Source organism: Ceratotherium simum, chromosome 31 (assembly GCF_057802395.1).
Source record: "Ceratotherium simum simum isolate JZ-2026a chromosome 31, ASM5780239v1, whole genome shotgun sequence".
In the NCBI taxonomy this organism is placed as follows: Eukaryota; Metazoa; Chordata; class Mammalia; order Perissodactyla; family Rhinocerotidae; genus Ceratotherium; species Ceratotherium simum.
Genome location: NC_141930.1, coordinates 16,990,487 through 17,003,617, shown reverse-complemented (window position 1 = coordinate 17,003,617; position 13,131 = coordinate 16,990,487). Strand labels below are relative to the sequence as shown.

The 13,131-nt window shown below is 40.6% G+C and overlaps 1 protein-coding gene across 9 annotated transcripts in view; it reads left to right on the top strand.

Annotated features, from left to right (window-relative positions):
• SULF1 (sulfatase 1) overlaps window positions 1-13,131 on the top strand; it is a 181,420-nt gene that overhangs the window by 125,498 nt on the left and 42,791 nt on the right. For 8 of the 9 annotated variants that reach the window (XM_087420466.1, XM_087420467.1, XM_087420461.1 and 5 more), the window contains 5 exons: window positions 1,291-1,441; window positions 2,359-2,534; window positions 4,474-4,602; window positions 4,872-4,928; window positions 5,728-5,857. In XM_087420466.1, the coding sequence (XP_087276592.1) occupies window positions 1,291-1,441; window positions 2,359-2,534; window positions 4,474-4,602; window positions 4,872-4,928; window positions 5,728-5,857 (643 nt within the window). Of the gene's footprint in view, window positions 1-1,290; window positions 1,442-2,358; window positions 2,535-4,473; window positions 4,603-4,871; window positions 4,933-5,727; window positions 5,858-13,131 lie in introns of those variants that run through there. The other variant, XM_087420469.1, reaches the window with a different exon arrangement.

Here is a 13,131-nt window from a genome sequence, read left to right as displayed (position 1 = left end):
TATGGTTCATGTTAAAAGCGATGTCAGATGTAGGAAGCCCCCTCACTTCTCTTTTCTTTCATTTTATTTAAGCACATGGGCTTTGGAATCAAGTCCTGGTTCTACCACCTGCTAACTTTGTTAATCTCAGGAAGTTATTTCACTTTGCTAGGCCTCCATTTTCTCAGCTGTAAAACGAGAATGATAAACCTATTTCCTGGAACGGCTGAGATAATTAAGTGAATTAATGTATATAAAAAACTTAGCACAATACCTGACATATGGTAAATACTAAGTTTTTAATATTATCCAACGTCTCTATGCTTAATAACATCTAAGGAGAAGGTTCAAGTACATTATAGTCTGGTGGAAAGGTGAAATATAAACAAGTATATTTGTTTATAATATAAATATAATTATAATTCTTAGTGTGAGAATTGCTCTAGCATAGTTATGTATTTTGGGATCATGAGGTGTCAGCATCTAATGTTTGAGGGAGTTGGGTAAGACTTCAAAGGGAAGGTGACACATTTTGTGGGTTCCCAACAGAATGTATGGGACACCACTTGGATCTCTGCAATAGATTAAATATAGGCTTGAATCGACCTGTCCATGAACAATAGGACCCACTTCCTTGTGGTTAACAAAAATTATGCCTTGCACCTATATTGATTTGTCTATAAAATGAATAGCTTTATTGGTAAACATATATATTGCAGAAGTAGACTTGGTTATAATTCCAGAAAATCCAAGTAAATTAATGGTATCTATACACAAGGTTAGGAATGAGAAAAACTCATAAAGACTAGATATATAAGTAATCAATAAAATACTCTAATAAATTCAACAGAAAAAATGTTGAAATTATGATTCACCATCATTCCACATAACATATTTGTGACTATATGTAATAGCCTAATTAGCAATAAAATTTTATGAGTTAACATCACCATGAGAACATTCCCTTCTACATTACTGAGTTTTATCTGTAGATTTGTAACATAACCATAATCATCTTGATATATTTTTACACATTTTATTCAATGAACCCAAATGAACTTGCCCTGATTACATTTTTAGCTGCCGATTTTGGTTTTATAAATTTGAATCCGTATACCTTTGAAGGATGTGTGTTGTTTGGGGTGGTGAAGACTTCAGATCTTCTTATAAGCACAGAGAGAAGATATATGGGAGAGAAAAATACTTTAGCAGTGGCTAAATTATCTTAAATGATTATTCATTTCACAACCTTTAACTTGAGATATTTCTCTAAAGGACTGAAAGATAATACTCCTTTCTGGATATTTTCAGAACTCCTAGTTATAACTATGCACCAAATATGGATAAACACTGGATTATGCAGTACACGGGACCCATGCTGCCCATCCACATGGAGTTTACAAATGTTCTACACCGCAAACGGCTCCAGACTTTGATGTCAGTGGATGATTCTGTGGAAAGGGTGAGCACGTGATCTTGCCTCACTGATAGGTTTTGGTCCAGCTTCCCGTGTGTAGAGCCATTCTTTCCAAGCCTGTTTTGTTGTTGCTTTGTTTTGTTTTTCATTTTAAGAGCATGTATGTGTTCGTGACTTTATCATTTCTCCCTTATATTATCCCCCTTCTGTCTACCTCTCCAGGCTTGGTTCACATGAAACCAGTGGCAAAGAGGAAATCAAAATCAAAACATCATAAATCAAGGGCTATACCCACAAATACTTTCTTCAGGAATTAAGCAAATAATGTAAAGCAAGTCCAGTATAAGACAATAGAGAATGGTGGAGATCGTGGCGAACTTGAAATTAAGTGCCCCATCTAAAGCAAGGAGTAACTGCTCAGCTCCAACTGATTTTTGCCATGTAGAAATGTGGATCCAGTATCATCAGGTCTTCTGACTTTTTAAAAGAAGCCAGAAATACAAAAATTTTATTTGAAATTTCCTGAATTTTAAAACATAATATAAGCCAAGCAAGACCTCCCTATCAGGCTCAGAAGCAGCCTGTTGTTAACCCTTGATAACTAGATATAAGAGTGATGATATTAAAATTTGCTTTAAAAATGGATTTTTCAAAGCAAAACCTATAAGTTTGGTGGTGGAGGTCCGTTTTATGGGTTTTTTTCCTAAATAGGTGAACAAAACCTTTAAGGAGAATGTACCAGATTCAGAAAAGTTACATTTCTACTGTGTCTTTAGACTTTTTCCCTCCAGGATTGTAAGCAACTAGAAAATGTGGATAGTGTTCATGTTTGTTGGCCTTATTGAAGCAACTCGTGCCTTTTAAAAATAATGGGAAAAAAGATTTGGGGGAAATTATGGCAACACTCTTGTTCTCTTACGCCATCAAGATTGCTTCTGACTTGTGTCTGTGCTGTATTTCAGCTGTATAATATGCTTGTGGAAACAAGGGAGCTGGAGAACACTTACATCATTTATACTGCCGACCACGGGTACCATATTGGGCAGTTTGGACTGGTCAAGGGGAAATCCATGCCATATGACTTTGATATCCGTGTGCCTTTCTTCATTCGTGGTCCGAGTGTGGAACCAGGATCAATGTACGTATTCCTGTTGGCAACACGCAGCTGTTGTAGCTCATGTACGTCTGAGATAATTCGATTACCAATCTCAGTGTCTGGTTTCCTTTCATCCAAAACAAAAAAGGATGTATGTAGGGCCAGCCCGGTGGCTTAGCGGTTAAGTGCGTGCGCTCCGCTGCTGGCGGCCCAGAGTTTGGATCCTGGGCGCACACCGATACACCGCTTCTCCGGCCATGCTGAGGCTGCGTCCCACATACAGCAACTAGAAGGATGTGCAGCTATGACATACAGCTATCTACTGGGGCTTTGGGGGAAAAATAGATAAATAAATAAAATTAAAAAAAAAAAAAAAAGGATGTATGTAGGTAATTTAGAATTTGAATTTAGAATTTAGAATTAGAATTTAGAATTTGGTAATTTAGAAGATGAAAACCTTCACCTCCCCACCCTACCACCGCATGTTAAATGACCTAAAGTGTACTATTTAAAGAGAAAGGAAAAATAACTGTATCAATGATTAATTCTCTCAAATGGACCAAAATTCATGTCACATGCGCCTGTGTACACAGACACGGGATATGATCTTCAGGAACATCATCCTTACCTTCTTTGAATCAGAGATACACTGTCTTTTTTTAAAAACAATCAGTGCCATTCTCTTCATTTTTTTTTTTAATTATTACTAAGAAAAATTTTTTAAAAAGAAAATTAAATTTGAAAAGCTTTTTTTGTTTTTCTGTGAGGAAGATCAGCCCTGAGCTAACATCCATGCCAATCCTCCTCTTTTTGCTTGAGAGAGACCAACCCTGAGCTAACATCTATTGCCAATCCTCCTCCTTTTTCTCCCCAAAGCCCCAGTAGATAGTTGTATGTCATAGTTGCACGTCCTTCTAGTTGCTGTATGTGGGACGCGGCCTCAGCATGGCCGGAGAAGCGGTGCGTCGGTGCGCGCCCGGGATCCGAACCCGGGCCGCCAGTAGCGGAGCGTGCGCACTTAACCGCTAAGCCACGGGGCCGGCCCCCAGCGTGATTTTCTTTTAAAAGAAAAGAAGCCTGAAGGACTGGAGTTCTATTTCTGTCACCTTAGGCAGTTCACTGCATCCCTTTGTATCTCTGTTTTCCCATGATAAGATGGGCTTCATATGCCCTGCCAATCACAGCAGAATGTTTTCTATAAAATGAGATCGTGTACATGAAACAATCAAGAAAAGAGTGAAAGAAAAGAGTGCAAGTAGAATTCAAAAGCTGGAATAGCCCTTAAAGAGCATCTGACCTGGACCCCCTATTTAACAATGAAGAAGCTCAACAGACGGTGTAAATGCCTCTCTCAGAATCCCCGATCCTGGAAGTAGCAGCGTCGGGGCCTGGAACCCAGATATTCTGAGTCTCATCCGTGTGCCCACCTGCTGCTGCATTACACTACATCCTGGGGAGAAAGCAATGGCAATGAGAAGATTTTCTTTGAAGAATGCTCTTGTGTCTCTTCAGATCATTAGAAACACCCTGGGAATTGTCAGATCTAGAGTTAGAAGGCTTTATGTTTGCAAGACTAGGTAGCATGGGTTGGATTCAACTATGAAAACCCTGTGTTCTTTTTTAGAAGGTTGATTTTAAAGCCCTAGTTCAACAGAGGAGTTCAACAGAGGAGTTATGGACTATCGGGCTTTAGAGGAAAGTATACATCCTACAGAAACCGTATATCAGGCCACAATTTGTGAGAGCTCAGGGGTATAGGCGTCTCTCCAGCCCGACCCCTGTGAGAGTGAGTTAATCTTGCTCTGTGACATTGTTGTTGACCACTCAGCCACTTGGGCAAATGCAACTACCCATCTTTAGGCGACTAGTTGAGAGGGGGAGAATCGTGGAAAGCCAATGAGTCACAGCATGAAGAAAGTGGCCTTAAGTGCCACCCCCCACTGGTGTTGGGTCTGGAGTGTAACCATCTGTCCCTTTGCAGAGTCCCACAGATCGTTTTAAACATCGATCTGGCCCCTACGATCCTGGATATCGCTGGGCTTGACACGCCTCCCGATGTGGACGGCAAGTCTGTCCTCAAACTTCTGGACCCGGAAAGGCCAGGTAACAGGTGCGTCAATTTTCTGTCCCTCAGCCAGCCCCAAGCACACCGGCTCGCAGAGCCAGCCAGGGGCTGAGAGAAGTGGAGGCAAAATAGGCTCTGCCCATGAGGATCAACCCAAGCTGAGCATTTCTCGGCTGTTTGTGAACGGCGTATTGATGGAGATGCAGTCATGGTCTGCGGGAAGTGAGAGGTGTTTCTTTCAATAAACTCTTAGCACAGATCCGTTTGGAAAAACGTCCGGATGCCAACAGTAAATATTATTATTTTGCTTTCAGGTTTCGAACAAACAAGAAGGCCAAAATTTGGCGTGATACATTCCTCGTGGAAAGAGGGTAATTTATTGGTTCCTGGGGTGCTTCTGGGAACCAGTCCTAGTGGGCAGCTCTCCCTGCTGAGTAGTTTTTTTCCCCTTATTTTGGTTTACTAAGCATGCAGATTTCGTAAGCCTAGTCACAAGACTGAATGGTTTGCTACTCATTCTTCGCTGGCTGGCAGAGCAATGATTGTTGCATCAGAATTGCAAAGAATAAATTCTCCTAAGATGGGACCAAAGCCCTTACATGGCTATGGGTTTACTGTTGCATTTCTCAGCCTTGGTTCCTAATCAAACAAGTCAATTGACTTTCTCAACCATCCCTCCCAAGTCCTGCCTGGCATCTTTCTACTTCTTTTTTTTTATGTGCCTTTCCTTGTTTTAAATGTACAAATATATGAGATTGTATTAATTTCCATAGTGACTTCTGAGTTTCCCCTTTTGATTAATAATGCTTATTGTCTTTGTTTTCCTCCAAACATACTTTGAGAGAGAGAAAAGCATTTATATAACTGCTTTTTAACAAAAAGAACTTTGAGCCTGTAAAGCTAAACGTTTATGCCCAAAGTTTTGACATTAATGCCTTTGGGGAAAAGGACTCTTCCTATCCTGACTTCTTGTCTTCATAGTACTAGCTTGTAATTTTGACGAAGGACTCATCAAACGTTGAACTCCTGTGGACAGAGCCTTAACATCTATTTCTTGCTGTTTGAAGAATGTGGGGTCATGTGACAGGGAAGAAAAAGAGAACAGGCAAGTCGCAGGGAAGGTAGTTCAGATTACTTCTCACAGAAGAAATTTTTCCCTTTCTGTCAAAGGAAATTTCTACGTAAGAAGGAAGAATCCAGTAAGAATATCCAGCAATCAAATCACTTGCCCAAATATGAGAGGGTCAAAGAGCTGTGCCAGCAGGCCAGGTACCAGACAGCCTGTGAACAACCTGGGCAGGTGAGTGACACAGCTTTTCCTCACCACCACTCACGTGTTTCTCTGTTTCTAATTTTCAGCATATAAAATAATGTACATTTGGGTATAAATAAGCTTTTCATGGTGATCATGGAGTGCTCACTGTGACAGAATTGTCTGCCTGGTCCAACTTGGCCTCCTCATCACTGCTTGGGCTCCCTCTAGTTACAGAAGATGGTGCTAGGGCAGCCCAGTGGCGTAGTGGTTGAGTTTGCGCACTCTGCTTTAGCAGCCCGGGGTTTGCAGGTTCAGATCCCGGGCACCAACCTACACACTGCTCATCGAGCCATGCTGTGGCGGTGTCCCACATACAAAATAGAGGAAGATTGGCATAGATGTTAGCTCAGGGACAATCTTCCTTGAGCAAAAAGAGGAAGATTGGCAAAGGATATTAGCTCAGGGCCAATATTCCTCACCAAAAAAAAAAGAAAAAAAAGAGAGAGAGAGAGAGAGAGATGGTGCTCTCAGAGAGTTCTAGATGTCCACCCAATTAGCCAATGCCAGTTAAAGATATCAGATGCATGAAATGAGTAACCAGGTTAGAAAGATCAGAGACTGGTTCTATCTGAGAAGAAGGCACCATCCCTGGGCTCCTCATAACTGGTCATCAAGAAGGGTTGAGAGGCTGCTTAGTCAAGATGGGTGAATGCTGAGACCCTGGGGAGTGAACTGCCCCAAGAGACAAGATGGGGTCTTCTCCTCCTGGACTAAAGTCAGATGTCATCTAACCCAGAGAGGAGGACAGAATCCATGGCCAAGGTTGGGGAGTGAAAGGGGAAACTGTATTCTGTTTGTTTATTGTTTCTCCCTCTGCTCACAAAATTCCTGACATCAAATATTTCATTGGAATGAATCCTTTTCATTAACAGAAAATTTCCTATAGAATTCAAGGCTACCCAGAAGACCAACTTTTATCAATAAAAACTGAAGAAATACCATGTGATGAATTAATACAGACCCGTTTTTAAGGAAAGTGAGAACATGTGAACACAAATTATTTTATACACTCTTTGTTGAAATCTATACCGGCTAAGAGAAATGCTCTCTCGTAATGACAGAGGAACTGAATTTCTGCCTAAGTCATTGCAACTTAGAACAAAATTGAAGACAAGTGAAAAATAATATTGATTGAGCATTTGTCTTATATAAGGCACTGTACATGGAGGTTTATATGTATTAGCTCAATTTAATCCTCACATCCGTCCAGTGAGATGGGCACTGTCATCCCCATTTTACAAATGGGCAGCTGGTGAGTGGCAGGGCTGGGATCCAGATGAGTTGCCTGATTCAAAAACTCAGGCCAGGGGGCTGGCCCAATGGTGTGGTGGTTAAGTTCTCACTCTCCACTTTGGCGGCCCAGGGTTCACAGGTTCAGATCCTGGATGCAGAGCTACACACAGGTCATCAAACCATGCTGTGGCAGCATCCCACATGCAAAGTAGAGGAAGATTGACACAGATGTTAGCTCAGGGCCAATCTTCCTCACCAAGAAGAAAAAACAAAAGCTCTGGCCACTTGCTGCCTTCCAAGGTAAGTTACATTATCTAGGCGAAGAGAGGTTTAAATCTTTTGTGAATCTTTTTTTAACTTATCTGACCTCTAGATGTCCACGTAACTAGCCAACACCAGTTCAAGATATCAGACACATGAAATGGATAACCCAGTTATTATTAAAATGCCCTCATTTATTCGACTCTTATTATATGGTATCTAGCTTATTGAATAGACATTCATAACAAACAACTTGATCCTCGTACTCTCTGTATTTCCTCTTGCCTTTTTGTACTCAAGGATTCCTTTGAAATAGAAAAAGGTGGGGAGACAGAGTTGTTGAAGGAAGGGATAAAACCAGGCCTTCATGGCATTCTAGTAAGTCTTAATTTTCAAGTGTTTCGTGGAGAAGCTTAGACCTATTCATTATATTTTAATTTGAAATCTTCAAATCCTTCTTATGGAAGCTCTAAGTATTATTATGACTAAAACCTCAGAATTATTTTGTAGCTCTAAAATTATTTTTATGAATCAGCCTCAATAGACTAATTTACTTCTATTCAGGAGTTGGAAATGTTCAGTGTTAAATATATCTTATGCAAATTGGAGAGATTGTTACGATGTTAGCCCCCTAAGTGGCGAGCATTATAACCACGTGAGAATAAGATACACTGCCTAGCTTTTAGTATACAGTTTTGCAAACTTCTCCATATGGCTTGCACTGAAATTTTAATATATGTCCTAAAGGGCAAATGTAGCTTAAACTCTATTATTATTGTCTTCTGGCACAACTCTTCACTCATGCGCTGGATGCTAACTATGTTAAAAACTTTGCTTCTTCATTTTTTTCTAAACTTGTTTTGCCCCCATGTAATGCTATAAAGCTGGCTCTCTAGAATTTTCCTCTGGTGCTTTATTTTCTTGTGAAACAGTCTGAAATTAGAATCTATCACATGCATATATGAGAACGTTAGCAACAATCTCTTTTAGCAGTGCCTGGATTAGGGGAACAAAGAATTAGACTGTGCCCTGATGGTGATTTCTTTTGTAAGTGGTGGTCAAACCACAGTTTAAGAATCTGAGAACTTTGAGACAATTTTGAGCCTCTTCAAGGTAGTTATCGAACCTGTAGGTCACACCTGATAGCTTAGTTGTGTTCTATAGAATCTTTATATTTCGGCTTTTTGTTCTTTCTATCTGGCTGCTCTGAAGATTCTCTTTTTAGTTACAGTATCACTGACTTTAAAAAAAGAAAACAAACGTGTGGAATAATGAGATTGTATTGTTCAGGATCAAGGGGATGGCTAAGTAACTTGCTTGGAATCTCCTGACGTTAATTTCACACCTGCGTCTCTTCCTCTAACCAAGGTTAACTGTCCTCGTGCAAAGGCAACACAGTCTTTTCTTTGATTTGAGCTTCCCTGGGATGTAAAGGAAAAATCAGCACTATTAGCCCCATTCTCTTCACTCCTAGTCCCCAAAGAGATAGTGTATGCCCCCCTCCCACCACACTCCTGTGCCTGGTCACCTAAGGGTTGTTTGGTAGGGTCAATATTGGGTGCAGGAGTAAATGAAGGAAAGAGGAATTTGAAATCAAAAGATTTGGGTTAGACTATTGACATCCACTAATTTTTAGTTGTGTGTTCTTGGACAAAATGCTTAATGTCTCCTGAGTCTCAGGTTTTCTATCTCTAAAATGGAGAAAATCAGTCTCAGTCTTGTGAGGATAAAGTGATATCATATATGTAAAGTGCTAGATGAGCTGTAAAGCAGTGTGCGAGGGTTGGGTGTTGTTATTATTACCTGTTGTTTTCATTCCTATGAAGCCAACAGGGAATTAAAATGGGCTGGAATCCCAGACATTTGGCATCACTCCTCCACTATGTGAACAGAACAACCAGCAGGGACTAATTAAGACAGCATGGACATATGTGTTTGCATTACTTCTGTGTCCCTGAATTAATACGAGGCTGAGTGTGAATTCCCACCACTCTTTCAGCTGGCATTACACCCCAAGCACATTTATGTACAGACACACTACACACACAAAGGCACACTCATATGCAAATCGCAGCTTCTATCTGAAAAGACTTTCGTTCCACAGAGAACGTAGATGAGTGATGCTCAATTCAGGCTGCACGTTAGAATCACCTGGGCAGCTTTTGAAACCACTGATGCACAGCCTTACCCCAGACCAATCAGATTTAAATATCTGGAGGTGAGACCAGGGCATCTGTATTTTTTAACAGGGTTAAGAACCATAGGCCTCAAATCAGAGCAAGTTGGAGAGAGTCTTAGAAATCTTCTAGTTGAATGATATCATTTTCCTAATAAGGAAATTTAGATCCAGAAAACTTAAGCTACAAACCCACAGTCAGAACCTGCATCTCTTTGCTTCATGTTCAATCTTTTCTTCCCCAGAACATGCTGCCTCTGCAAAAAATGTAAGACAATAGATTTTTCCCTTTATTATAAATTGTAAATGGCATTTTTCTGGCTGAAGCCATGGGTGTAGGACTCACTCACAGCGTCCGGGGCAGTGGTTCTCAACCATGACTGCTCTTTAAATCACATAAGTAGCTTTAGAAATGCTGATGTTCAAGTCCCACTCCAGAGAAATTAAGTGAGAACCCCCGGGTGTGGGACCCAGGTATCAGTGGTTTTTTCCAAGCTGGTGGGTGATTCCTGTGAGCAGCCAAGATTGAGAGCTATTCATGTCGGGTGAGCATTATTCGTGTTTTTTTTTTTTTTTTTCTTTTTCTAAGTATAGATATTGACTACTTAAATCGGAGTTACCTAAAAGAGAAATTCCTGCGAATTGTTTCTCAATAAAACTAGAAAAATAATTTTTAAAATAAAAAAAATTCCCTGGGCATTCAACTTGAAAGGACATTTTATATATGCTCTGTCATTTAGGAGGAAAATGCAGCTTGTTTTTATATAGAGCATATGTCATGTCCTTTGGCTGAGTTGTTAAATTCCAGCATCTTTGCAATTTAGTTTGCCTTCCTACTAGTGTAACAATATAAAATCAAAGATTTGTTTAACATTCCGAAAGGACCCGAGCATCAAGCAAAGGAAATTAGAATGTAGCCTGTTGAGTGTACACTGGTTTAGCTCCAGGATCTATGTTCTCATCCAAAAATTATCCCTCTGACCATAGATTCCTCCGACCCTTTGTGACTAGCTTCAGAGCAGGAATAAAAAGACATTTACCAGCAAGATCTGGCTAGAAGTATTAGCTTGCCGGAAGCTGACGGCCTGGTTCCAGAAACTCGCTGAGCCCTGGTTAAAATCACAGCGTGGCTCAGAGGCATTTCCCCCTGGCTCTCCTGATTCCGGAGGGTAGGGCCAGAAAGACTGAGCCCCGGTGCCATCCTCTGGCTGAACTCTCGTCTGCCTGGGGCCCCAGTATGGACGGCTCAGCCTCTAAACCTCACCTCCTCCTCTCTTCAACCTGCACTGAAGGACGTGTCTGAACACTTGTGCATTTACTTAGATATTTTGGCTGCTGTGCATTTTTCAAAATACAAACCACAGGGTTAACCGCCAAACCATATTTAATGGTATTCCAAATAAGTCAGAAACAGACAAACATGAGGACAGACACTATTCATAAACTCCATAGTGTGGCCCCATCCTATTTAATATACTATCTCGTTTCCCACTACTCCCCAACGTGGCCCGCCCTGGTCAGGTTCCCCTCCTCCCTGTCTCTTAAACACAATATTTTATCTGGATGTAAGTTGTTGCCTCTGCCTTCCCAAATGCTATCCCCTCAGCGGAGGCCTACCTGAAGCCTCACACTCTTCCCCAAACCATTCTCCTTTTTTATTGGTGTCTTGAACAATTGGGATTGCATCCTGGATCCTCTGCTTTCTTGGTATGTGGCCATGGGTAAGTTACTTGACCTAACTCAGCCTCAGTTTTTCATCTGTAAAATGGGCATAATAATAGTAGCTGCCTCAGAGGGTTGCTGTACAGATTATATGAGTTAAATATACTAAGCATCTGGAACAGGACCTGGCACAAAACATGCACCCAACAAGTGCTGGCTGTCGCTCATTAGCCGAGGTCAGTTGACCGATTTTATTTTCCCTGAACTGCAAGAACCGTACTTCTTCCAACGTTCCAACATTGATTTTCACAAATCATTATCCAGATTAAAATCTAAAAGGGGAAACATTTCCTCTCTCTTCTGCTTCTCTTTCCTTTCCACATTGCCTCCCTATCCCATCTCACCCCGGCTCAAAGAAAACGGGAGAGGGCCGACCCCGTGGCTTAGCCGTTAAGTGCGCGCGCTTCGCTGCTGGCCGCCCGGGTTCGGATCCCAGGCGCGCACCGACGCACCGCTTCTCCGGCCATGCTGAGGCCGCGTCCCACATACAGCAACTAGAAGGATGTGCAGCAATGACATACAACTGTCTACTGGGGCTTTGGGGAAAAAAATAAAAATAAATAAAATTCAAAAAAAAAAGAATACCTTGAGTATTTAAAAAAAAAGAAAGAAAACGGGAGATAAGTCTCCTCAGAAGTAACTCTATTTCATATTTGTAAGAAAATTTGACAGCGGCTTGAGCTAATTAGGAATTTGAACAAGGATGTTTCTGTGATCTGTTTGTATTCCCCAGTGTCGAGATGAAAGTTCTAAACACACGTCCACCTGCAAGTAACTGCTTTTCATGATATTGGTACCAGCGTAAAGAATAATCAGATTATCAGAAAATTACTGTATGGTTGTTACCTTTCGGAGAACATGATTTGATCTGCATTTTGACCAAAACCACGTAATAAGACATATAATGATGGCGAACTAATCTGTGTGTTTGTGTGTGTAAAATTAAGCTTTTCTTTGCAACCTTTGAAAAGATTGTAGCTAAAGTTTTTGTTTCTCACTCATGAAAATGGGCATAAGTCAGTATAAATCAGAATATGGGACATTCTTAACCAATCTGAGGAATATATGCAATTCAAAATATGGAAACTATCATGATTATCTAGTGGTTATTTCAGGAAAGGGAAGTAACCATAGTTCTATCATCATCTCCTATTGTGCTGGGCATTTTACATAGCACATTTGACACCTGAAAACTATTCTATAAAAGAGATATTATGCCCACTTTATATATGAAGAGACTGAAGCTCAGATGGGAAAGTAACTTGACGAAAGTCACACAGGTAGAAGGGTGACAAGTCTGAATTGAGATCTGTGTGATTCAAAGCCACAGTCTCCCCACTAAAAAATAAGTACTATGTTATATACAATTTACAGCCAGGAAACATGAACTTGCCCAGGGATTGGATAACCATTTTTAAAGGTCAATTATAATGGTACAGCTCTTGATTCATATAGTGCATCTTTTCCTCAGAACTCTGAAAACACTCAACAATTTATTCTCATGACATATCCTTGAGGCCAGGAGGCACAAGTATTATTTTACCAGATGTGGAATCTGAAAGAACAAAGAGATTCTGCAGTTTGCTCAAGGCCATAGAGTTTGCAGCAAAAGAAAATTAAAATTGAGGTCTTCAGATCCCTAACCCAATACTTATCTCCATTAAAAATGGCTGGCTTTCATCAAATTTGCATTAGATCAAATTCTGTAAGTAATAAACTGTATGTGTGTGTGTGTGTGTTTGGGGAATAATAATAATAATAATAGCAGCTGCCTTTGTTGAGGACCTACCATGTGCCGAATTCCTCCTGTATGTTATCGATAATGCTTATGACCCTGCAAAAGCTTAGATTGTGTAGCTGACTTGCT